Genomic DNA, 27,496 nt, shown 5'->3' on the forward strand with positions numbered 1-27,496 from the left:
TCACTGCTGGTTAGTGTGGCTTTCTATAAAGAATAAAGTGCTAAGTATAGGCCATTTTTTACTTCTGGCACTTCAACTAAAGCAACGTGGTAACTAAAGATGGGGCAGTGGGTTTAGAGGTTTTTGAAAAGTAAATGGTTTACTTAACTAGTAGTGAGTTCCAAGTCAATGGAGATATTTGGAGAGGAGTTAGATGCCCATTTCCTGGGAGATTTTAGGAGAAATTCAAGTAGCTGATAAGGGCGGGACTGGATGATTTGTAAGGATTCCTTCCAGCTTGAGCTTCTTCAATTGTTTCTAGATCCTATCCCAAGAGATCAACCCTATGTTAACTTGCTTTCTAAGGTGTTCTGGATAAGGACCCCTACCCCCTAGATTGGTCTAACTCCAGTTGGCTTTAAACTACCCCTCTCACTACCAGTCAGAATCAGAAACTTATAATAGCTCAAGTACAGTGGCAGTGGGGAACGATGACAAACGTAAGCTGACAGAAGCGGACAGAAAGGAAGAGAGTGGAAATGGTCATTGGGATCAAGTTGCTACAAAGTAATGAGGCTGTTTTCTATTTATTTGCCTTGATGTGGCTTGGTAAACTACGGCTGAGGACAATTTCAAAAGGGAGAGACAAATGTGGAAGGTTAATTATTACAAACCAGGGTGTCAAGTTGTAATCACAGAGGCCTGAACAAAGTGCTGAGCGAATACAGAGGCTGATCAACTTTCCTCTGGGAGTGTCAAGGAAATTTCATAGAAGTAATGAGCAAGCTGCGTCTTGAAGGATAGGTAGTGACTGGGTAGAGGTGGAGAGAGGCGTGGCTGGCAGAGAAAAAAAGGTTCAAAGCCAGAGAGACATGAAAGACATGTATTTGTGAATAATTGTGCATGGCTGGAGTGAGAGGTTCGGGCCTTGAAGGCCATGCTTTTTTTTTTTTTTTAAGATTTTACTTATTCATTTACCAGAGAGAGAGTGTACAAGCAGAGGGAGCAGCAGGCAGAGTGAGAGGGAAAAGCACGCTCCCTGCTCAGCAGGGGGGACTCTATCTCAGCACCTGGGATCATGACCTGAGCCGAAGGCAGTCACTTAACCGACTGAGCCACACAGGCATCCTGAAGGCCATGCTTCTTAAGGATAAGAGTAGGGACACCTGGGTGGCTCAGTCAGTTGTGTCTGCCTTTGGCTCAGATCATGATCCCGGGGTCCTGGGATTGAGCCCTGTGTCAGACTCCCTGCTCAGCGGGGAGTCTGCTTCTCCCTCTCCCTCTGCCCCTCCCCCACTCGTGCTCTTTCTCTTTCAAAAAAAATAAATAAGGGGGCGCCTGGGTGGCTCAGTGGGTTAAACCCTCTGCCTTCGGCTCAGGTCATGATCCCAGGGTCTGGGATCGAGCCCCGCATCGGGCTCTCTGCTCTGTGGAGAGCCTGCTTTCTCCTCTCTCTCTGCCTGCCTCTCTGCCTACTTGTGATCTCTGTCTGTCAAATAAATAAAATCTTTAAAAAAAATAAGGTCTTTAAAAAAAAAACCAAGAAGGATGGGAATATGAGATGGGGAGAGAGGCAGGGGCAGACAGAGGGTGATGGCACTGTAAGGCATTAACTTCACTCTAACTGAACTAGAGCTTTTGGAATGACTTTGGTTTTTACCCTAAGCAAGATGGAGACAGAGGGAGACTTCTTGTCTCAGGCATAAGGATTAAGAGTAACTGTGGAGAGTTCCCTCCGCCGACGGGTGTGTTCATAGTCAGCATGGCTACTGGGATAGAATTAACTATTTGGGAGAAAGCTCAGTGTTTCCTATTGCTGAGACGAGGCTGAAGTTTTGGGTGTGGTACGGGGTCATCCACATGCTCTTATCTGAGCCCCCTTGTGAGTGGGTGCAGTCTATGTTCAGCTAAACGAAGCAAACTGGCATAAATGGGGATTGAACCCATGACCTCATTAGCCGTGTAGTCTAACCAGCCGCTCTGTGTAGTTATTTACTGTTCTTATACGCAACAACCTCTCTGCTCATTTCTGAGGCGTAGCAGACTTCTCGCAACCTAGGTAAGTAAACCAACCCCCCTTAGCTAGGGAGCAACAAGGTCATCTTAGAAGAATGGCTTTGGTTTAAAGGAACCTGAAGAAGTTTTTTTTTTTAAGTTTTTCTTTTAATTCCAGTATAGTTAGCCTACAGTTATATTAGTTTCAGGTGTACAATAGAGTGATTCAAGAATTTAAAAGAGACTCTCCTCCTATCCTCAGTGAAGTAGGAGTAGTGGGAACTTTCAGCTTTGTGGACCATAAAGAGCAGTTCTGAAAGTAGCTGGGTAAAGCAACAGGAAGTTGAGTTCTGGGCAATCTCGTTAATTAAAGCTTCTGACGAATTTATTTTTATGGCTTTTCCTAATCTTTTCTTTCATCACTGGAAAGGGCACAAAAGTTGGCATATCAATGTATAAACTTAAAAATGAGGGCTAAAAATTGGGATAATATCATGCTGATCTAATTTGAATGACAAAGCCCATAGTTCCAATATGTTTATTTACAGGATAATTTTGTGAGCTGAGGTAAAAAAGTTCAAAATTAATAAAAATGAGCTTTCTGAACATGAGACAAGTTGTAAATCTACACTTGCATGACTTTACTGCATTTTCCTCACTTTTAAATTTTAAACATGTGGAAAATGCAAATTTGATGCTAATCATTAGAGCCTCATTCTCAATAGAATGTATTAAATACCATTTCCCATCTCTAAAAATTCTTAGCACCCATGAAATTCTTGTTCCAATAGAACTTTTTAAAAAGTTACCATTTGTCCACGCCTATTTTATTATATAGTAAGGGTTCTTAAATTTCTTTTGTAAAGAAGCAGCCCAGATAATGTGGCTCTTTAGAACAAGACTTTTATATTGAATATTTGTTATTTACTTAAAAAGTGAGAGAGAGTGGCGCCTGGGTGGCTCAGTGGTTTAAGCATCTGCCTTCGGCTTAGGTCATGGGCTCAGGGTCCTAGGATCGAGCCCCACATCGGGCTCTCTGCTCGGTGGGGAGCCTGCTTCCCCCTCTCTCTCTGCCTGCCTCTCTGCCTACTTGTGATCCCTCTCTCTGTCAAATAAATAAATAAAATCTTTTTTAAAAAGTGAGAGAAATGTAAAAAAAAAATCTGGAAGTTGCTTCTACAACAAATACATCTACGACTCTAGATAGAGGGATAACAATAAGTGTTTAGCCTTTAAAGAACTCAAAACTGTTATCAATGATGAAAAGGGAAGTTTTCCAAAGGCTACTATTTTGGATAGCCTCATCTGAAGTAGTTTAAAGTTTGAAGGAAGGGCAAAGAATACAGAGGAGGGCTTTCTTTCTTTGCCTTTAAAGGAAATCTTTGAAAAAGTATTTTCTCATGCTTATAAAATAGGAACTGAAAATTGAGTATTATTTGCTGCACAATGCCCCAACATTCAATTATTTTAAAGTACTCAAGTTACTACCAACATTGTCCCCTAGAAGTGGTAAGAACATATTATTTGTATGATACTCTAGACTAGAATCATTGCCTCCAGTGTTTATTGGTATAAGCATCTTATTCTTCCAGGACACTAAGATACAAATCTCTTCTCTCACACATTTAGGTCCTCATGATTCAAATACGTTAGATACTTCTAAGTAGACCCAATATTTATTTTGTAAATGTTCAGACAAAAGTAAATATATTGTTAAATGCCTCAGTATGATTTTAGACTGCATCTAATACAATAACGATTTCATACATTTGTGTTCTAATTTATCTTTACCACTTCAGTCTTTCATCTGAAAAAAAAATGAAGAATATCTCAAGCAATGATTCTCAGAAAAGGAGGTAGATATCAATTTACTGAACTGAAACAAAATATGAATTCATTTCCATGGGACAAGAGAGAAATGGAATCTAAACTATTAACTTTTAATCTTTTTCATTTGCCAAGCATCAGAGCTATAACCCAACTGGTTCTAGTTACTCTTTAGTGAACTCTGTGTGTGCATGTGTGTGCTTACACACTCTTTTAAATGTGCTCTATTTCTGAGGTTTTAATTTTTTCCATACTAAGTTCAATTTTCCCTTCAAAATACATGTTATGAACCTCTCAAAAAACGCAGTACCTTGTACGTGGTACTTTGACATTAACAATTGATACACATCCCTGCAATTTGGGACTTTCTGTCCATATAGGATAAAAACAAACCAAAAAACGGTATTAAGTGTTTTGCTTTTACTCAAAGTGGACAAGGGATGGGCCCGATTACATACTTTCATAAACTGCTTTAAATACGGTTCTACTTTTATTACAGACACAGAGTATCTGTTCATCCAGTGCCACCTCTGACTCTTTGGCAAAAATCACTTCCTACCTAGGACCATAAGTATTTATATAACTTATCTCTCCTACTATATCATAAATTCCTAAGGCAAAGTTTAGACCAGATTTGCAGGATGGACTGTTTAAACATGATTAAAGGGGAAACGGCAGCCTCCCAGGGGCAAAGCCATGAAGTTTATAGATAGCTTAAGAATAGGGTCAATTTCTTGTAGTTTACCATCTTATGAAATGCAAGAACCCAGAAAGCCTATTTTCAGCTTCTCTCGCACCTTCACCTTTTTACAGATGGCCTTTTCTGCTTTTCTACTCAAAGGCATTGTGCCTGTGGCCCTTAAAGCTGAACACAGGGATTCCAACTAGAGATCTGAAGATCTGAGAGATAGGATAAGGAACTGGAGTCTGACATACTCACTACACTTAATTTCTGTGATAGTAGGTGCTCTATGAATCCAGATAGTTCCCTCTAATTCAGGAGCCATTACCCATACTGGGAATGGTTATTACTTTTTAGTTTCTCCTTCCACATTCTGCTGGCCATTTTTCGGCCACATCTCTGTACATTTAGCACAACCATGGAACAATGAAAGAGTGCATTAAACTAGTGGCTAAAAAGAGGCTTCTAGATTTCCACAGTTTATACTGAGTCATGCCACCTTATGAATAATTTTGAGTAGAGGGTATAAAATGATCTAGGTTCCAAACTACACCTTAAATTAAATGCTTATGCGACCTGAGAAACACTTAGACACTGAAACTAAGAAACTGTACAAGTTTTAGAAGTCAGGCCAACCTGCCTTTTGTAAAACAGCGACAAAATGTAGACTGCAAATTAAGCTAATTAATTGTGCATACTGTTCTTGATCCATCTAATTTATTTCTCCAAAAAGTATATTTTAGCTAGGACTCTTGCCACCAACACTTGCCAAAACTGGTCTGGCCTAAGCACCTCCAGAATGAGCGCCATGACAACAGTGTACTTAGAAGTGACTCAGGTACAGCTTTTCTTTTCATGAGAAAAATCGATCTGGGTGATGCTATCATGAGCACTAATATTAAATGAGGGGGGTTGTTTAAATCCCCTCATTATTCTCAACGAGCCAAGTCCAGTTACCTAAAATAATCAAGAATAATAATGATCACAAAATAGTCCACTCTGAGAGGGAAAAATATAATCATACTGCTTACAATGGTTTTAGCCTCATACTGCCTTAGAAAATGACATATTATAATACTAAATATAAAAGCGAATTTGGTTTACAACAAAGCTAGTCACCCAGAAGAACCCAATCTAGCCAGGGCCTTTGAAAGTAATAAAGTAGGTCTGTCAGCTATTTCTAATAGCTCAAAAATCCTAATAGAAAATGAACATTTGTAACACAGAAACAATCGCTCTTTCTCTCTCTCTCTCTCACACACACACACACACCCCTCACTCACACAAAACAAACTCCAAAACAAAACACACCACCTTTTATGTGGTCCCCCTGTTCCTTAGTAAGGAACAAACCTCCATTGCTAATTTCTCAGAATTAAATAATGCAACAAAGTGGCATAGTTCAGAATCAAGCTCCAGACGCTGCCCACGCACCTGCATAATTACTTCACCGCTGAGAGGTCTAAGTCCAATAAAGTAAATGAGAAGAAAAGAAAGTCTTTTAAGCTTGATGACAGACCACATTTCTGTTTTACAAAATAAGAACACCTCTATTATTCCCTCATATGTTCTGGAAGAATTACCACCAACCTGAATTTACATAAAGAATCAGACCTACGCTTTGCGGGGCACCTTACTGACCAAAATTTTAAGGAATCTTCTTTGTCTAAGACATTTGTATTCATCTATGAGTCGTGATTCCCTTCCTATAAAAGTATATACTCTAAGTACTAAGAGAAAGGATTGATAAGTTTGCCTCGGCTTTCTAACATGTAATAGCCAGAAATGCAAGTAGCTTGGCAAATACTAGACATTGTTCTTCTTCAACTGGGACAAAGAATATTTCTACTTGGAAGGTCTAACCACGAATAAATATAGTCATTTGTGGACTTGAACATGTCACCATGGATAAACTTCTATCAGTAATTCTGAGCTCTCCATCCTGCTACTTGTTTGCTCTAATCTTCCCTGCTTTTACCCAGAGTCTCCAAAGACAAGGAAGGAATAGTATCTTCCATAGTTCCACGTTATAATTCTCAAAAAGTCTTTCTGCTGCAGACACAGAAATTATACATTTTTACAATTGGGAGGAAATCAGCCTATTTATAAGGTTTTAGTTCAGCCTTAAATCAAAGTTTCAATTAGGAGAACATAAAACTTGACTATGACAAGTGTCTAAATTTTAAGACTGTATTTTATAAATAAAAACATAATAGGCATTTCATTTAAAAAGGACCTGGTCACTTTTTAGATTTAGGTTTTGGAGATTAAGGGACCATAAACAAATTAGATCATTGTCTTCTGTAAAATGGTTAGTTTTTAGAATGGAAAAAAAAAAAGCAGTACTCAACTGGATATGTGTATGCCCATGTTCACAGCAGCATTGTTTGCAATAGCCAAGAGGTTGAAGTCACCCAAATGTCCACAGACAGATGAATGGATAAACAAAATGTGGTAGATATATACAGTGAAATATTACTCAGCGTTTTAAAAGGAAAGGATATTCTAACATATGTTACCACATGGGTGAACCTTGAAGATACTATACTATACCAAATAAGACATCACAAAAAGACAAATACTGTATTTCACTTACATGAGGTATATAAAAGAGTCATATTCAGAGACAGCAAGTAGAATGATGGTTGCTGGGGGCAGGGAGGGAACAGCAGGGAGTTAGTGTTTAGTGGCTACAGAGTTTCAGTTGGGAAAGATGAACATGTTTTGGATATGAATGACGGCGATGGTTGCACTTTAATGTACAGAATTATACACTTAAAATTGGTTAAAATGGTAAATTCCAAAAAACATAAATTTCATGTTATGTATATTTCACAATAAATAAGGGTATATCCGAGTAATATTCTGAAAACAATAGTTTACCTAATCACAGATGAAGACAGTGAAAAGCCAGATACTCTAATAATTTTTTTAAAATACCTCTCTACCTGGTGAGTCTTTAATTTCACAGTTCATTTTTTGTTTTCATTTGATTCCATTTGTAAATTTTGTGATTTATGGGTTTTTAAGAATGAAGAATGAACTCCAAGAATCCCTAATTGTCATGTTTAAAAAAACTATATTCTTCTCAATATCTAGTCCATTATTTACAGGTCCCAGAGAATACAATTTCCTATCACACCAAAGTATATTTTTGTAATAAGCATTGTCCCTTTTTTCAGTATCAATCCAAGTCAGTTTTCTTCTGACTAGTCTATACAACCCTGTATTATGTATTTTTTATAATTCCATCTGCAGATTTTCTGGAATTTAAAATAATGTTCCAAAATTTCAATCTTAACTCCTAGCTAGATTTTTGTGATGAATTATCAATCCATGACTTAGACAATTTGTAGTAACTCTCTTTTGAGTTCACTATTTGCATGACAAACCTGCAAAACATAATTTCTCAGAAAAAATGGTTTTCTTTTATCTCAAACGTCTTAGTTAGGGGCTTGGAACTTTGCAGTCAGATGGGTTCTACCGCTTACTAGATGTGTGAGGGGATAGATTATTTAAATTCCATAAACCTCAGCTTCTTCAGTTTTAAAATGTGGTACTGATACCTAAGAGTTATGAGTAGCATGTATATAAAGCTTCTCTGCAGTATCCACATGTAGCAAGTTTTAATAAATGGCAGCTATTAATAATAATACCATCAACGGCAGAAATGGTAAATGCCCCTTATTAGACTGAAAGGCATTATGTGGTGACTTTTCTAAAGTTGACTCTGTAGTTTTGACTCTAAGATGAATCTAGAAAAAAAGAACTGTATATTGTAAGACATATTTTCTTTTCTTCATCTCTTCCAAATAACTTCTTTCTTATTGTCATGTAAGCAAAAAGAAGCCAAACAGAAGTGAAACGATTGGGTATGAACATGTGTATACACACACACAAACATACGTATCTAGTGTGTCATACACTATTTCAGGAAGTTGTATAAAAACATGAGGGAAAAAAGTTGAAAAATGAACAGGAAGAGACATAGACTACAATGAGGGTAACCATGTATACAAATGTCGGCAAATTTTCAAGCTGAGCTATTTGACTGATTCATTCAGAATCACATTATTGTCAAAAAAAAACCCCACTATAATTCCTCTGGTAATATCCCTAAGAGAACAATCTGCAAGTATGGAGAAGTTGAGTATTTTCATCCCGTCTTACCACTATAAGCAAAAGAATTTCAGATTTTCTTTAAACAAAACCCAAGTGCTACTACAGTCACCACCACTAAGGATTTCTAAACTATATAACATTTGATACTGGGATTTCTGCCACAGTGTCATTAGAAAGTACAAAGGGTTTCTGTACTATCCATCCCCAAATATAAAGAAAAATGGAAATTTTATGACAGACATAAATTTCTGAAAATGTGTTCCTTGGGATACTGATGGCATAAGACAATGAACAGGATGGTAGGATAAAAGGGTTCTCGGGCACCTGGGTGGCTCAGTCAGTTAAGTGGATGATCTCAGGGTCCTGGGATCTGGGATCCAGCCCCACATCAGGCTCTCTGCTCAGCAGGAAGCCTGCTTCTGTCTCTCCCTCTGCCTACCGCTCCCCCTGCTTGTGTGTGTGTGCGTGCGCGCGCGCTCTCTCTCTCTGTCAAATAATAAATAATCTTAAAAAATAAAGCGTTCTGTGGTCAAAAGAGTTGAAGTTTGGGAAACGCTGCATTCTAGATCTCACTCTTGGAGATTCACAACACTATTAACACGAAAGGTTCTGAGAAGTCCTGCAGTGAGTGCAGCTCTTTAAATTGGCTTAACCAGTGTTCCCCAAATTTATTTAGCCATAGGATCCTTTTTTCCAAGCAATAACCAAGGAACCAATGTTCCTCATAACTAATTATTTTAGGAAATGTGTCATAAATTGCCTTTGATTAGCTATTAAAAGAGTAATTTCATATGTACCAGTCCCAAAGAGGTAGTCACTGGCAGAATTTGCTAAAGTCCCAAAATTAGTCCACAGTATTTCATGTCAAGAAAAAAAAATCTAACTTGATTAGACTAGACTTTACATTATCTTTAGCAAGTTTAATTTATTTCCAGAATATGTGTTTTGACCCCTTTACTGCTTGTATGTTCTTAATCAAGTCCAAACACTCAATTCTAATGCCTATGCAAATATAAAAAAATGAAGGTGACCCTCCAAGCCTTTGTTTTCCTTTCCAGGTTTCACTGTAGCCTAAGAAAACCCTGTAGCTGTGAGCTTTACCTTCAAATATAAGTATACTAAACTCGGTTACCAGCATTTTATTAACTGGTAGCACAATCCACATTTATGCAACCCTAAAATAAAATAATGAATGTTCCACAATGATAATCCAGAAGCAAAGTAGTGACTGAGTATTATTTCATTCCCCTAACACCTCCCTAACATCCTTATTAAGTATGTAAAACAAAATCCTGTAATTACTACTTTAACTACTGGAGGTTAAGCAACGTGCCCCAAGTACCAATAGTCAGCAGGGACCAATTTCTTGTTGGACAGATACTTGTGCATATTACAACTATAGAAACTGTATCAGATAATCACCCTGAAATATGAAAAACAGGAAATTCCTTTACTAATAGCTTATTATTTAAGGAATTTTCTTCTTTTGAAATAATTTTGGAACCTAAATTGCTAGAAATCTAAACTTGAACCAAAAAAAAAAAAATCAGATGGCATGCTCGATAGCTTTTTGTGAGTTCGGAAATTAAAAACAAAGTCTTAACAACTGCAATGAGGCATTCATTACTTTGTCCTTGTGTTAGAGGAAACAAAATAAGTAAGCTACAATTAATTCTGGGTAAAGTGTGAATGTGAATGATTACGCTGCCAGGCTGTGGCATCCCTTTCTTCCAAGGTTCTCCCCTTCACGGCAAAAGTACGTAAAAGTGTAGCAACATGTGTGAGATGACAGACATCAACAATTCTTAAAAAGCCTAACAGAGAAGACACAGTGTTATTATGGAAATAATACATTTTGGTAAGCCACTGACATTTGGGTACTGACTTTCAAGTTACACAAAATAAGCTGGCCTCTGAAGGAAGACACTTTAAAACATCTACGGCAGAATACATGTAATCACAGTATTTTATATTATGATAATATAGCAATAATGTTTTATCAGAGATAAGGCAAATGGTTGAAGAGAAGGAAAAATCTGATGTGAAAGAAGTCAAGAATGTTAACAATTTAGTAAAGGCAAAGGAGTTAAAGTAGCAGGTTCAAGTCTTATAAGTTTTTTTTTTGTTTTGTTTGTTTTTAATGTAGAAGCAGAGGTAACAAAAATTGATCTTCACCTGGTAAGTGTGTACTCCCTGAGTCCTGAATGCAAGTTCATGGCAGAAAAAGTACCTATGCATCCACGCAATCTTTTGTCTCGACCGATCTTCCATGTTACAAACAGTGGGCTGTAACGGAAGATAAAAATAGGGTCAATCAATCAATTCAACTCAAGCAAGTTATTTATTGGATATTTTTTATACGCAGGGTTAGATGCCTGAGATATGGCTGAGTCTAGCCCAACGGACTGCATTTAGCAATTATAGCTGAAATGATTGAGGGGATCCTATATGTGAGACAGCACGATAAATGTTTTAAACAAATTGTCTGTATCAATCCTCATCAACAACTCTAAGAGTCTGAGTAATGCTATTACCACAGTCCTTTTTTACAGATGAGGTAGTTCCACAGTTAATACATAATGAAATTGGAACAGCAACCTGGACAAAGCCTTAACCAGCATGGTGACTGCTTGAGTCCTCATTTAAACCTCAAGTTACTGACTGATTCATTAAGTCCAGTTTAGAAAAACAACAACAACAACAACAAAACCCATAATTTCAACAAATACTGAATATCTCAGGGCAAAGTACTGTGGAAGGTTACAAGAAATACAAGGTTGCCTAAAACATCATGGTACCTCTCTAGGAGCCAGTACAGAAGGGAAGCTTGTTCACAACTAACTCAGAGGCAAAAGAAATTGAGTGCTATAAACTAAGTCCGAAATGCCATGAATGAACCTACAGGGACAGAAGAAAATCTGATCAAGTCTGCTTCTCTTCAGCTTGGCCTAGAAAAATGGGTAGGGTTTGGAGAGGTAAAGGGCAAGAGCAAACATTAACAAAATAAGACTCTGAAACCAGAAAAATTATTTTAGTTTTTAGATAAAAGTATGGCCAACAAATACAATCTCTCAAGCATTAAATACAATGGTATCAAGAAATTTGTGTAGTTTTAAATGAAGTTTAATATAGTAGAGATTTGGATCTGGCAGCAAACCAGGGATAGCCTTGATTAATGGTTGATTCTAGAAACAATTCTAGTTAGAAGCAACTTTGTATGTCAATTTGTATGAAATAAATTAATTTACACATGTTAGCACATTGTGTAAAAAGGATAAATACCCTACAGTTGGGGGTGGTTCGTGTTAATGTGAGTATTCACAGTATTATGGGTAGGATACAGTACAATTCTACTTTCTAAAAATTTAAATTTTAGGGGGACATACCATATGTCATGTATTTCTAATAGTATGCTGTTGAGATGGAGAGCACATTCTGTATTTAAAGTACTCTCTAGTCAGTCATCAGCAGTTGGGTGAAAAGATCCTGTTCAAGTACTTCAATCACCCATCTCAAACAATTAAATAATGCCAATTTCTGACAGGTGGCCACAACATCAGACAGGTTCCAAAAGAAACAATGTATACAAACCAGGAGCAGTGCTAAGAACTACCTTCTTCCAAGAACCAAATTCTCAGAGGCATTGAAAAAAATGACCATAAGGTCAAATGATTGTTGATGTTAGTATTCAAGTGTTGGATGACCTACATTAAAAGTACGAAGATAAAAAGCAAAAGGGAAATTCCAGGTTTTCTGCTTTCCACATCATATGTACCTGAATACCTTATAACTTGAGATAAGATACTGATGCTCCACTTAGAGCATTTCTCTAATTGTTCTTGACTAAGAATTATCAGGAAGACAAGAATTAGACACATAACTCATACAAATACTACTACCTAAAATCCACACACTCTCTTTATTTTTTTAAGAGTTTATTTATTCATTTGACAGAGAGAGAGAGAGCAAGCGCACACAAGTAGGGGGAGGGCAGGCAGGGGGAGAAGCAGGTTTCTAGCTGAGAAGGGAGCCCACGTGGGGGCTCGATCCCAGGACCCTGAGATCATGACCTGAGTAGAAAGCAGACGCTTAACTGACTGAGCCACCCAGGCACTCCGCACACTATTTTTATTTTTTATTTATTTTTTTAAAAAGATTTTATATATTTATTTAACACAGAGAGAGAGACAGTGAGAGAGGGAACACAAGCAGGGGGAGTGGGAGAGGGAGAAGCAGACTCCCTGCTGAGCAGGGAGCCCGATGTGGGACTTGATCCCAGAACCCTGAAGTCATGACCTGAGCCAAAGGCAGCTGCTTAACAACTGAGCCACCCAGGTGCCCTTCACACGCTATCTTTAACAATGAACTTCACCTCTTTATTTTTCACTTTGTAATTTGGTAGAGTCAACGTCAGCAACCATTATGTGAACAGTAAGATACCAATCTTCCCCCATAATGGCACCTACACAAATGTCTCCATAACATGTCCCTTGGCTGATTGAGAACAAAGTGAAGCACACTGCTGTGTAACTCACACACAACATATATACTAGCATGTCTTTAAAATACCATGATGGCTTCTCCGTGACACAGAACTAAATTGTGTTTTCTCTTCCTCAATGACTTGAGTGAGAGAACTAAAAGTGTCAGTGAATTTGTTTCCCATCAAAATCCCTAAGGATGAAAGTCATTTAAAAGTGCTTTACCTTCAATCATCTTCTTTATCTCACTAAAATATAGACGCACATCATTCTTACCATAATCTTATCTACTCAAGCAAACATTCAAACCGTGTAGGGTAAATAGAAAGAGAATACAAATTAACCACTATATTAGGGAGTATGTCGGGGGCATTCAAAACACATAGTAGGGAAAATTACATACAGATTCTTATAATGCTATACCATCACTGATGAAGGGATGATGAATTCAAGGCATGGGGTGCTAGAGGATAAGCTGCATTTTGCCAGGCAGCCTCGGAGAAAAGGTACTCCATAATAAGCAAGGGCTCGGAGATGTAACAGAAAGTAGTATGATAATCCCGATAACTTGCTGTGGTCTCTTGCGCATTTAATATTCTATGAATTCAGGCACTGTTGAGTATTTGTCCTCAAGAGCCCTTGTAACAGGTAAAGCAGATGCAGAGTTGTCTGCACTCTCCCTGTTCCTTACCTGCCCCCAGCAACACCCACTTTGGCAGTTGGTGTGGTGGAAAAATATCTGTGGCAAAGATGGGAGAGATTGCTACTTGACAACTCCACTGTGTTTAGGACAGATGCCTGAAGATGGAAGAAATCAGACTTTTAGGAGACAGAATACAACTATGCCTTCACAATCTGGGCTCTAATTTCTCATTTACAAATGCTCATCCAGTATACTTCATAAAGAACATGAATGTGTTCAAACAAAACACAAACAGACTCACAGATACAGAGAACAAATGGATGGTTGCTAGAGGGGAAGGGGGTGAGGAGGGGTGAACCAAGTCACTGAAGGGGATTAGGAGGTACAAGGCTATGTTATGTACAGCGTAGGGAATGTAGTCAGTAATATTGTAACAACTTTGTATGGTGACAGATGGTAACTAGACTTAATTGTGGTGACCATTTCATAATGTATGTAAATGCTGAATTACTATGTTTTATACCTGAAACTAATACAATATTGTACGTCTGTTATTTTTCAACAAAAGAATTTCAAAAAAAATTTTTTTAAAGAACACATATTTGGAACTGAAAAAAACAAAATACCTACAAGCAACGTTTCATGGGGGAAAAGAACTTGGGAAACGAAGCATTTTAAAGTAGATGAAACAGAATAAACATCACTGAGCACAGGAGATTATATCTTGTGTGTGATAACTTCTTTGTACAGGGCAATGACTATGGGAACATTGAATACGTATTACCTAAAAATAGCAACAAAAATTTTTATTTTCCCAATGCACGGAGGGAAGAAATAGGCAATTTCTTCTTCAATATATTATTAAAACACGTATGAGTTCCCAAAAGGATGTACGACATCAACGTAATCAGAGACAGATTAAAGCAGAAAAAGGGATTTGAGCCTGTTGAGAGGAGCTGCTTAGTGACAAGAACTAAGGAAAACAGTTCATAGTAAGACAAAGATTGAAGCTTTTTGGAAAATACTTTTACCGTATGGTTTGAAGCCACCTACATACACTGAAAAAAAAAATACTACAAGCTAGAAAAGCATTCAAAATGAAATGAAATATTAATGGAAATGTTTATCTGAGAGTAACCAGACACAGCTTCTTAAGGAATTTTCCTATTTGTGAACATTTTGTACCACTACATTCTGAGAAACCTTTGGAGGCAAGTAAACTCTATTTTTCCAAGTCTGTAGACAGGAAGAGGAAGTAACCACCTAATCTAGGTGAATCCTCTCTGCCAACTGGCAGCCAATAACATCAGGTCAATAGTACTAGCTCTCAGGGAAAGGTAGCTGCATGGGATCAGCAAAAGTACAGAAAAGCAATGTGAATTTGAACAGGGCATTCCTCAGTCCGATGGCAGTGCCACGTCCTAAGTCCCTCTTTTGAGACTACTGATGCAGACCAAAACAGATTAGACATATATTTGTGGGAGAGGGGTATGGCTATGATAAAACTGTGTTTACTTAACATTTTACCATAAATCCTATCTCCCCTCCCTACCACGGCAAATGGTTAAATACAGGTTAAAAAAATAGCCTTAGACCTGGGGTGCCTGGGTGGCTCAGTGGGTTAAAGCCTCTGCCTTCAGCTCAGGTCATGATCCCAGGGTCCTGGGATGGAGCCCCACATCGGGCTCTCTGCTCAGCAGGGAGCCTGCTTCCTCCTCTCTCTCTGCCTACTTCTCTGCCTACTTGTGATCTCTGTCAAATAAATAAATAAAATCTTAAAAAAAAATAGCCTTAGACATTTGCAAGCCTCCACTCTGGCAATTCGCTCTTTAGAATGAGATTTATAGGAGGTGACATTAACAAGATGATATCCATCCCTACCAATATAATGCTAATTACTATAAATGGGTGTTCACCAAGGTTATATTATACACACATATGGGGAAAGAGAAGCTACCTGGCATGGTTCTTTTCTTTTGCCATTAAATTATGATTGCTTCTCAACTATGCTCAGGTTCTTCTGTTACTTAGCTTAGTGATCCAACTAAATTACTCATAACATCCAACTCAGTACCGTAATTCCCCAGGATCTAGGAGCTCAGAGAAAAACAGAAATGGTGGAGTCTTCCTTCCACTGCCAGGTTAAAACATTTTGCTTCCTGTTTTAGCACAAAGAAGTTACCTACCTCATTTACAGATCACATAAACTACAGATTCAATTTGTAAAAAATGTACTCAGTGTGGTTAAATCCTGTATTAGTCTACTTGGGCCACCATAACAAAATACCACAGACCAGGTGGCTTAAACAACAGAAATTTATTTTCTCATGGTTCTGGAGACTATAAAATACAAGATCAAAGGTCCAGCAGCATTCTGTTTCTGGTGAGAGCTCTTTCTGGCTTGTAGGTGACTGCTTTGTACTCACTTGGCCTTTTCTCTGAGCATTCAGAGAGAGAATGAGCGCACGTGCATACAAACTCTAGAGGGCTCTTCTTACAAACACACAAATCCTGTTGGATCAGGGACCCACCCTTCTGGCCTCAAGTAACCTTAATTATCTCCTTATAGGCCCTATCTCCAAATACCATTATGGTGGAGGTTAGGGTTTCAACATATTCATTTTGTGGGGCCACAATTCAGTCCATAGCAAATCCCTAACGAGAGTTTTATCACATCATTCACGGTTTATATAATCATCTAAGATTGTTAGATGAAGGACATTTTAAGAGATTATCTATTTCCTCTTCATTTTACAGGTGAAAAACCAAAAGCAATCCAGGGAGACTAAGTGCAGAGTCATCTCGCTGGTTAGTGGTAAACGCTAGCTAGTTCTCCAAATCTTCTTACTACCGCCAGTATTGGGAAAAAAATATTTTGAGTAGCAAAGCTAGATGTATTCTAAGATACCACAGATTAGGAAATTCTTATGAAGACACAAATCTCATTCTCCTTCTCCCAGGAAAGGAGAGAAAGGTCAGCTGAGAAGATAACCAGAACTAGAAATGCTGGATCAACCTAGGCACACTAAACCAACTTTACAAGTTTCTATACTATTCCCATTAGAAGCCCATAGCAAAACCCCCTATTTTATCTTTGATGGCCTCCCAACATCCTTTCTGACTCCCTCTCAACCTTCTCTCTTCATTTCTTTTTCCTGTTGTCTAAACAGCCTTCAACTCAAGTGACCTAAAAGCTACAGATTTCTGCCCAATCAAAATTCCCGCCAAAAGAAAATGCCTATTTACCATCTGTTAACAACGATTTAGCTAGGTATTGATCTGTTTAATTCATATTACTTAATGAGGCTTTTAAATGAGTGAATGAATCATTAATGGATGAATGAGGCCTAACTCTTCCAGGTAATCTGAAATTCAAATTAAGAAACGCTGAAAGGAGAACAATAGGAGGTGGTAAATGGGGGGGGTGCGGGAAGAAGGTAAGGTTCCCATACATTTTACACTTCTCTCATCCACACCAATCCTTTACTGCAGATAAGGAAAATACATTAAATTAAATACACTAATACATTAAATCACCATTATAGCCTTACTCCTCTTCCTCCAACTTTTATAAATAACCTGTATCCATGGGACTCGGGAAAACAAGGAGACACTGCTCTAACAGACAGCATGGCTTAGTATAGAGGACCACAAATATCTGAAAATGGGAATCAGGAATTACCAATCTTTCAGTATTTTTCTTTGCCTGGTAGTCCCAGAAATTCTATCATTGCAGCACTATATCCTCCCCCCTACCTCATTTTTATAATGCTAATTTAACTGGCAAATGCCAGAGGAAGAGAGAGCCTAAAGTCCTACAGATGACTGGGAAGGTTGAATGGGTGTGTGTGTGTGTGTGTGTGTCTTATAAATCAAGTGTAATAACCACCAACATATAACGAGCCAAATCACAAGCATACTTTAAGGGATTAGCTTGATTCTGCCAAATTTTGAACTGAAAGAACCATTTCTTCCTCTTAGCGTGACCAAATCAATGATTTTTCAGTAAAGGTAAAAAAAATTTCAGTCTCAGACTTGATACACTGGGATTAGCCAGTCTTATTTTATATCTTAGAGCCCCAAATTAGATGAGAAAGCCTGCCTGCATTGGAAAAAATCTACATTTACACATATTTTTGAGTCTTAGTTTAGACTGCAGTGAGTATTAAATTTAATATATGGTAGCATCTTAAGAATGAAGCTCATAAAATAAGCTTTAAGTGACAAATTGCAATAGAATTCTGCAATGAAATAATTTATATTTGGAATTCCTGTTCTGAAACAATTTGTTCAAAGACCTTTATGGGTTGGGACTCAACCTTTACTATGAAAATAATTAATTATTTTAATATAAAACAGACCAGGCCAAAAAAGACCTACCGAGCCTTAAGTATTCCAAACTCAGTATAAGCACAACTGAGAGAGTCAGGAGAACTATATTCAGAGGTTTCAGAATGTTTTGATTGATATGGTCAACTTTTATTTTTTTTATGCACTTAACAACTTTTATGGAACTGTGTTTGGTACCAAATGTTTTGTTCCATTGGACAATTCATATGCTGTATGGTTAGGGAATAGTTAACACTTCAAACAATGAAAACAACTAAAGGATTTTGTTTTGCTTTGTTTTTAAACTTGTATCTTACCTCCCCACTAATGATCTGTCTTCACCATCTTGTCTTATCTTCAGAACCCATTCCATGACCAGAAATAGAGTAGACAGGAAATTAATAGGCTGAGTGATTTAAACACTAATATACAGAGAGCTGTAAAGTTATCTAGCTTCTTCATTCTAGATTTCCATCTTGCCTCGTGTTCCAAGGAGATCCAGTGTAATGAGCCAGGTTCATAAGACCTGCAATAAAGCTGTGATGTAGTTGTTTATGAAGTTTTCTTGGTTTAGAAAGGTAACTGCTTTGATTTTAAGGTCCTCGAATTGGATTACTTGCTCCTTTGAGATAAAGAAGTTGGATAGGCTCAGCTTTGCAGCGGGAAATTTCCCCAAGCTCTTCTAATTTTAGGGGTTAGAAGGAAAGGCAGGATCTAGGGACAAAGCACTCAACTGAGACCATATTTTGTATCAGGGCTGCTTATGCTGCCTTTACCTTCCCCCGCTCCCTCCCCTCTTTTACCTTCCAAAAAACAGTTCAAGCTCTTAAGAACCTCTATTTTGAACTGCCCACGAGGTTGGGTTTTTTTTAACATGGAATTGACATCCTTACCTCCAACGTACTTTTTGAAAATCAACTTTCTTTCTACTTCCCACTAAAGCATAACTTATATACTATAACAGCACACATTTTAGGTGTAAAATTCAATGAATGTTAACAATCATATATATATACATGTAACCTAAAGTGCAATCAAGTTATAGAGCATTTCCATCACCCCAAAAAGTTGCCTTGTGCCCCTTGGTAATAAATTCCCTCTCCACACGCCTGGACCCTGGCAAACACAAACCTGCTTTCAGTCCCTGTAGTTTTGCCGTTTCCAGAATTTCACAGAAATGGAATCATCCAGTATGCAGTCTTTTGTGACAGCTTCTTTCACCTAGAGTAATGCTTCTGATACTCATTCATGTGTTTGTTCCTTTTTATTGTTGAGTGGTATTCCACTGAATGGATATACCATAATTTGTTTCTTTACTCACGCATGGATGGATATTTGGGTTGCTTATAGTTTGGGGCTATTATAGATAAAGCTTCTATGATAATGTTCACATTCAAGTTTTTATAGAAATGTTAAGTTTTCATTCCTCTTAGGTAACTACCTACAAAGAATAGTTGAGTTATGAGTAAGTATATGTTTACCTTTATAAGAAACTGCCAAACTATTTTTCAATTGGCTGTACCAATTTCCAGTAGCTACACCAACTACATTCCTACCAGCATTGTATGGGTGTGCCAGTTGCTCCACATCCTCACCAACACTTGGTATTTTTTTTTTAATTCCAGTTAATGTGTAGGGATATTTCATTGTGGTTTTAATTTGTGGTTCTCTGATAACTAAGGATATTGAGTAACTCTTCAAGTGCTTCATATTTATGCACAAATTTTCTTTTGGGAATTGCTTGTTCAACCCATTTACTTATTTTTAAATTGGATTGTTTGTCTTCCTTTTACAGGAGTTGTAGGGTATTAAAAAGTATGTTTTGGATACCAAGCTTTATCCCAAATGTACACTGCAAATATATTTTCCTAGTCTGTGGCTTGCCTTTTAATTTTCTTATTGTTATCTTTTGAAAAGCACACATTTTTAATTTTGGTGAAGTTGAATTTTATGAATTTTTGCTTTCTGGTTCATGTTTCATGTTGGATAGAGGAATCTTTATCTAAAGTTCATGGAGATTTTTCTCCTATTCTCTTTTGGAAGTTTTATAATTTTAGCTTTTACATTTAGGTTTATGATCCATTATGAGTTACTGTTTGTGTATACTGTGAGGTTAATTTTTTAAATCTGTTAATATTTGGTGATAGATTTTTATGTGTATGAATATAAAGAATATTGATCTGTGGTTTTCTCTTCTTGTAATATCTTTGTCAGTTTTTGAGATCATGGTGATGCCAACTTCATAGAATGAGCTGGGAAGAATTCTATCCTCCTCCATTTTCCACAAGTTTGATTTGTTCCTTAAATATTTGGTAGAATACACACTGAAATCATTGGAGCTTAGAGTTTAATTATGGGATGATTTTTAATTACAAATTCGATTTCTTCAATAGATATAAGGCTATTCAGATTTTCTAGCTCTCTTTGAGTCAATTTTGGTAATCTGTGTCCTTCAAGGAATTCTTCCATTTCATCTAAGTTGAAGAATTTTTCAGCATAGAGTTATGCACAATATTCCTTTGTCCTTTCCATGTCTGCAGGATCTATAGTGATGTCTGTTCTTCCCTTCCTGATATTGGTAATTTGTGCTAATTTCTGTCTTTTCTATCTGTATCAGTCTAGCAATAGGTTTATTAATTTTGTTGATCTTTTCAAAGAGCTGGCTATTGGTTTCATTGATGTTTCTCTATTGTTTTCTCTTTTATTGATTTCTACTCTTATAATTTTCTTCCTCTTACTTGTGGTTGAACTTGTTCTTCATTTCCTTACTTGTTAAGGTGGACTGTTAAATTACTGATTTTAGATCTTCTTTACTTTAAAGCTATAAATTTCCCACTAAGCACTGTATAAGCTACATCCTACAAATTTTATTATGTTGTGTTTTCATTATCATTCTGTTGAAATTTTTGTTTATCAAATAGGCTCTACACCCAGCATGGAGCTCAATGCAGGGCTTGAACTCAAACCCTAAGATCAAGACCTGAACTGACAGCAAGAGTCAGATGCTTAACCAACTGAGCCACTCAGGCACTCCAGTTCAAAATATTTTCTAATTTCTTCTTTGACCCATGGTTTATTTAGGGTGTACTGTGTCATCTCATAATATTTGAGAATTTCACAGATACCTTTGTTATTGATTTTTCGTTTAATTCCATTTTGGTCAGAAAATATATTTTGTATTGTTTTGATTCTTCTAAATATGCCGAGGCTTGTTTTATGACCCAGAATGTGGTCCATTTTAGTGAATTTGAAAAGAAAATATATTCTGGTAATGTTAGGTCCAGTGTTTCATAAATGTCAATTAGGTACAGTTGGTTAGGTATAGTAGTGTTGGTCAGGCTTTTTATCGCCTCACTGATTTTTTTGGGGGGGGGTCTACTTATTCTATCAATTACTGAGTTAAGAGTGTTGAAACATCCAACTCTAACTGTAGATTTGTCTGTTTATCCTTTCAGTTGTATCTGGTTTTCTTTTCTTCATGTTTATTTGATGCTTTGTTAGGAGCACATACATTTAGTATTGTTGTGTTCTTGATGAACTGACCACTTTACCATTATGAAATGTCCCTCCTTATCCTTAGTAATATTCTTTGTCCTGACGTCTAACTTGGCTCATATTGATGTAGTCACTCCAGCCTTCTTATGATTAGTGTTTGCATGACATATTTTTTTCCATCTGTTTTTTTTTAAACTATCTGCATCTTTATTCTTTTTTTTTAAAGATTTTATTTATTTATTTGACAGAGAGAGATCACAAGTATGCAGAGAGGCAGGGGTGCCTGGGTGGCTCAGTCATTAAGTAGGCAGAGAGGCCCACAGAGAGAGAGGGGGAAGCAGGCTCCCCACTGAGAGCAGAGAGCTCAGTGTGGGGCTCGATCCCAGGAACCTGAGATCATGATCTGAGCCGAAGGCAGAGGCTTAACCCACTGAGTCACCCAGGTGCCCCTGCGTCTTTATTCTTAAAGTTGGTCTCTCATACACAGTGCATAGTTGGGTCTTGCATTTTTATGTAGCTTCTTAATTGTAGTATTTAGACTAATTATATTTAATGTAACTTTGATATGGTTGTGTTTAAATCTACCATCTTTATATTTTATATTTGTTTTTACACTTCCCATCTTTTCCTTGCTCTTCTTTTTTGGTCTTATTCTGGATTAAATGAGTATATTTTAGTATTCACTTTTAACACCATCATTAGCTTGTTAGTTATGCCTTTCATGATGGTTATTCCGAGTTGTATATGATGCATCTCTGACTTATTACAATCTACCTTCAAGCAATATTATATCACTATATGTACACCATAAGGACCTTAGCAGCATACTTCCATTTTATACCTTCCATCCCTTGGGGATACTGTCATATCTTTTAGATCTATATACCTTAAAAATTCCATAACAGATTATTAATTTTGCTTTAAACAATCACCTAACTTTTAATGAAATTTTAAAACGAGGGGAAAAAAGTCTTGGATATTTATCCCACACTTACCACAGTTATCTGGCACTCTTCATTACTCTGTAGAGATCCAAATTTCCATCTGGAATCATTTTCCTGCAGCCTGAAGAATTTCTCTTAATATTTGTTATAGTTCAGGTCTGCTGGTGACAACTCTCAGTTTTTGTTTGTCTGAAAAAATATATTTCACCTTCATTTCTTTTTGCTTTAATTTTGTAAAGATATTTTCATTGGAGACAAGATTTGAGGTTGACGGTACTTTTTTCCTTTTAGCACTTTAAAAATGTCATTCCACTGTCTTCTTGCTTGCATTGTTTCTGATGAGATGTATATCAGTTATTATCTTTGCTCTTCTGTATATAATATGTCTTTTTTCCCCCTCTAGCTTCTTTTCAAATGCTCCCTCTACCACTGGCTTTCAGCAATTTTATTGTAATAGCCTTACTGTGGTTTCCTTTGTGGTTATCCCTCTTAGAGTTCATTGAGCTTCTTAGATCTATGGGTGTATAGTTCTCATCATAATTGAAAAATGTTAGCCATTATTTATTCCACTATTTTTTATGACTATCCTCTCTCTCCTTTCCTTCTGGGAATCTAATTACATGTATACAAGTCTGCCTGATATTGTCCCACAGTTCACTGAAGCTCCTTTCTTCACTTTTTTCCATTCTCCATTTTAGCTTGGATCATTTCTATTGTTAGATCTTCAAATTCATTGACCTTTTCTTCTGGAGTCTAATCTAATCTGCTATTAATTTCATCCAGTGACTTTCTCATTGCATATACTAAACTTTTCAGCTACAGAAGTTCTATTTGGTTCTTGATAGGTCTTCAATTTCTTTCCTCACTATATTCATGCTTTTCTTTCAATTGTTCAACACAGTTTCATAGCTGTCTTGAATTCCTTGTCTGCTAATTCTATAACTGTCAATTTTGGTTCTGTTTCTATTGACTGACTTCCTCCTGATTATGGGTCACATTTCAGTGCTTCTTGGACTATCTAGTGGTTTTTTGGATATCAGACATTATAACCATTATATTTTTGAATGTTTTGATTTTACTGTCTTCCTTCAAAGGGTAAAGCTTGTTTTGTAATGCATCTAAACTATTTAGTTTTCAAAGCTTGGCTTGAATTTTTTTAGTTAGGGTTCAGAGTACCCTTTACTTTAGGGCTAACAGTAGCCCTATTACTAAGATATGACCCTTCTTTTTTTTTTTTTTTTTTTTTTTTTTTTTAAATTTTATTTATTTGACAGAGAGAGAGATCACAAGTAGGCAGAGAGGCAGGCAGAGAGAGAGAGGAGGAAGCAGGCTCCCCGCCGAGCAGAGAGCCCGATGCGGGGCTCGATCCCAGGACCCTGAGATCATGACCTGAGCTGAAGTCAGAGGCTTTAACCCACTGAGCCACCCAGGCACCCAAGATATGACCCTTCTGGGATTCTATTTAATAGTTTGGGTGTTCAGCAAGGTCTCTCATCTCTTGCTGTGGCAACTCAAATGTCTCTCAGTCCTATATGAGCTCCAGTAAATTTTCAACTTATAGCTCTTGAGCAATATTTTTGGCCAGCCCCATGGTGTTTCTTCAACATATGCACAGATTTGTATTGAATCGCCAAAGATAAAGGGGACATTTTTGCAGATTTCTGGAACTGTTTCTGAGCGGCCCCCTTCCCCCAGTACTCTGCTCTACAAATTCCTGCCACCTAGACCTCCCTGAGTTCCTATCTCTGTCTCACCAATTCAACAGAACTGTAGGCTCTGCTTGGGTTCCCTCTTACAATGCTATGGTCCAGAAACTGCCCACAGGCAAAAAGCCAGAGTAACTATAGGGCTAACTTCATTTGTTCCCTTTTTCTCAGGGATCACAGTCTTGTCCACCTGTTGCCCAATATCTGAAAACAGTTGTTTAAGATCTCTTACCCAGTTCCTAGTTGATTACAAGGTACATGAGGCAGAGGGAAACAAGTCTTATCCCAGCTACAACTTCTTGGACTGAAGTGGAAGTCCCAAAGGCTTTTTAAAAACTGAGTAACTTTAAGGGTCAAAATCTATGGTAGGTTTCACATATTAAATGTGGGAAAAGCCTACCACAAATAGTAGAAGACCACAGAGCACAGGAAAATGGACCAGGAAGCAGAAAGTAAAAGGGACAGATCTCTTCAGCTTTGATAGGCGGTGAACTCAGAAGAATATGAAGTGACTCAACCAATTTCAGGGGCAATGCACTGCTCAGAACCAAAAGGCTAGAGATGTCAATCTTAAAAAATAGCAACTCAAGAACTCTAAAATTCAAGGTAATGAAATTAAAAAAAAATCAAAGTAGTCAGGTTAAAACTGAAATTGACAAAATTGACTGTCAGTTAACAGTCACACTGACATTTCCTTCTTTAAGTGGATGCCACAAATGGCTCACTCCTCTTATTCTCCCTCCGTACAAGATGGTTAAAAAAAAAAAAGTAAATGCAACTTGAACAACCTTATTTACAACACCTAAAAATCTTGAGGAAGTTATTCATTATCAGGAATTATGCCTGATGTGTGTGTTTGTGTTTTGTTACTGCTACTTCTATAGGGCAATTTTTTTCAGCTATGACAATTTAAACAATCTTATGGCAAAGCTATTTACCTCATTGCTGTACTAGATAACACTGAGTTTATCACAGACTTAATGGTACACATCTTGCAATCACAATGCCATGTCTACAAAAGGGCAGTTGCCTAGGAACAAGTTCCATATTAAGGAAACCAAATATGCAAAATATTTTTATTTTGGAGCAAACAGAAAAACAACATGATATGTGTCATTAAATTATCCTATCAAAAATTATTTTTAAAAATTTCCCACTAACGGGGTGCCTGGGTGGCTCCGTTGGTTAAGCGTCTGTCTTCAGCTCAGGTCATGATCTTGGGGTTCTGGGATTGAGGGATTGAGCCCCACTGCATTGGGCTCCCTGCTCACTGGGGAGTCTGCTTTTCCCTCTCCCTCTGCTCCTGCCCCCAACTCGTGCTCTCTCTCTCTCTCTCTGTTGTGCTCTCTCACTCTCTCTCAAATAAATAAATAAAATCTTAAAAAAATAAAAAATCTAAAAATTTAAAAATTCCCCACTAGCACATCATGCAACATCACAATAGTTCAATGTTTAGAAAGCAAGCACAAAACAACAGAAGTTTCCCCAGAAAATTAGGATAGCAGTAAGCAAGCCAGTGCAGAGCCTCTGAGAAAAAAGCAAAATTCACCAATGACACTGGCTGAGAAACTGAGGTTAAGAAGGTAGTGAGATGAGGATTATTGCTTACCTTCTTGCTTTACACTTCTCTTCAGGTAGTCCTATATAGCTGCCTACTTCAAAGCCTATAACTTTGTAAACAAATGAAACAGAAGCTAAACAAAGGGACCAAACTCCCTGGGAAGATAAGAAAGAACACAGCAGCCCTACCAACAAGCACCAGTACAACAACTTCCTCTGTATATTTAAATACTCTGGTTTAAAAAGCCTCCAGCTGAACTGCTAAGTACTTGGAAGACTATGGATTAGCCAAAGGTATTGTACCGGGTCTGGGAATGATGGTGACCTACTCAGCTTCATCACATCAGTAGAAGAAAGATTTGCCACCTGAGCTATTGAACAAGCTCATTTCTGAAAGCTAATTTTTTCCCCTTCAAGCCTACCTCGTCCTCTCCCTTAAAACTAGCAAAAATACCCCAAGCCTTTGCTTTGCAGATAAATACCACAGATTTTTTTTTTAAAAAAGTATTTTGAGCTGTCACTCTACTTCCAGATCTGAAATACATCTATGGGACCTCACAATCAATCCAGTGTTTCTACAGAGCTATAGAACCAAAGACCAGGGAAAATGTAATTTTTCATCAGGCTTACCTCTCCCACCCGTTTTTGACATTCAACACTAAAAACTTTCCAGTTAAAGATGCAGATCTTAAGACTATCCATGTCTCCGCTGAATACTGCTAGATTGATGAAAAATCTTGTCATTTGAAAAGAGTCCCTCAGTGACCAGCTTAATGCTTTCAAACTTGCCCCGAGTCTTTCCTCATCCTGCCAATGTAAATGTACCACAGAAACACCACTTCTTCAAAGAAATGAAACTGAGCTATGGCAACATTATTGGAATTAGCTATGAGGAACAGTTCATCAGTTAGAGCCAAGTTGTTTTCTATAGGAACACATTTCTCATTCTGTAGTGTATGACAGCAAAATTGCCAAATGACTATTTTACTTGTAATAAAATAGTTCTCATATGGACTACAAAATTACATATGTGTCTAGCCCAATGCATGATTCCCTAAGAGGCAGCTCTCTTTTCACGCCAAATCTGAGAAGATCAATTAACTGAACTGAATTAGAGATGTTTGGATTACAGAGCTTACAATGAAACAAATGTAGTTTTATTTCTTTAGGGTACCCTCATACTTACCTGCCCTTCCCCCCTTCTTCTCTACTGAGGTGGTACTTTAAGAAATAAGGTAAATAATTCAACAGATGAGGATAACTATTAAGGAATACATCAACTATCTGTATGTAAATGGAACTTCTTTTACACCTAGAACAAAGCCAAGCTTCATTCCATCCAGTCCACATGAATGATCACCAATTCCAAATATGGAAAAGGAAAATAGGATTGGAAGACAAATCAATAAGGTTTCTATTGCTAAAAATATGGGAACTTTTAAAAATAATTTCAAAGCATAACAGGAAAATTAACTCTGATTACCAAAGAATAAGACAGATTTAAATTTTTAAATTACAACTGTATAGAGGAATAAAAAGGTAAAAAGGAGCATTTCACAAATGATCATGACAGTATGTATATATTCATATACATATGCATACACACATGACTAAAAATACCTAATGTTTTCCAAACACTTACTATGTGGCAGGCCTTTCTCGAGTGTTTACATGTAATAACTCTTTTAAATCCCTACCACAATCTGATGAGGTAGATACTATTATCACCCTCT

General features: G+C 37.3%; 1 protein-coding gene across 1 annotated transcript in view; it reads right to left on the reverse strand.

Moving 5' to 3' along the window:
- AMMECR1 (AMMECR nuclear protein 1) overlaps positions 1–27,496 on the reverse strand; it is a gene marked incomplete at its 3' end in the record, with an annotated part of 111,022 nt that overhangs the window by 46,059 nt on the left and 37,467 nt on the right. Inside the window, exon 2 of the mRNA XM_080795766.1 lies at positions 10,781–10,891. Coding sequence (XP_080651892.1) covers positions 10,781–10,891 — 111 coding nt within the window. The remainder of the gene's footprint in view (positions 1–10,780; positions 10,892–27,496) is intronic.

The sequence above is a fragment of the Martes martes genome, assembly GCF_963455335.1.
Source record: "Martes martes genome assembly, chromosome: X".
Classification (NCBI taxonomy): Eukaryota; Metazoa; Chordata; class Mammalia; order Carnivora; family Mustelidae; genus Martes; species Martes martes.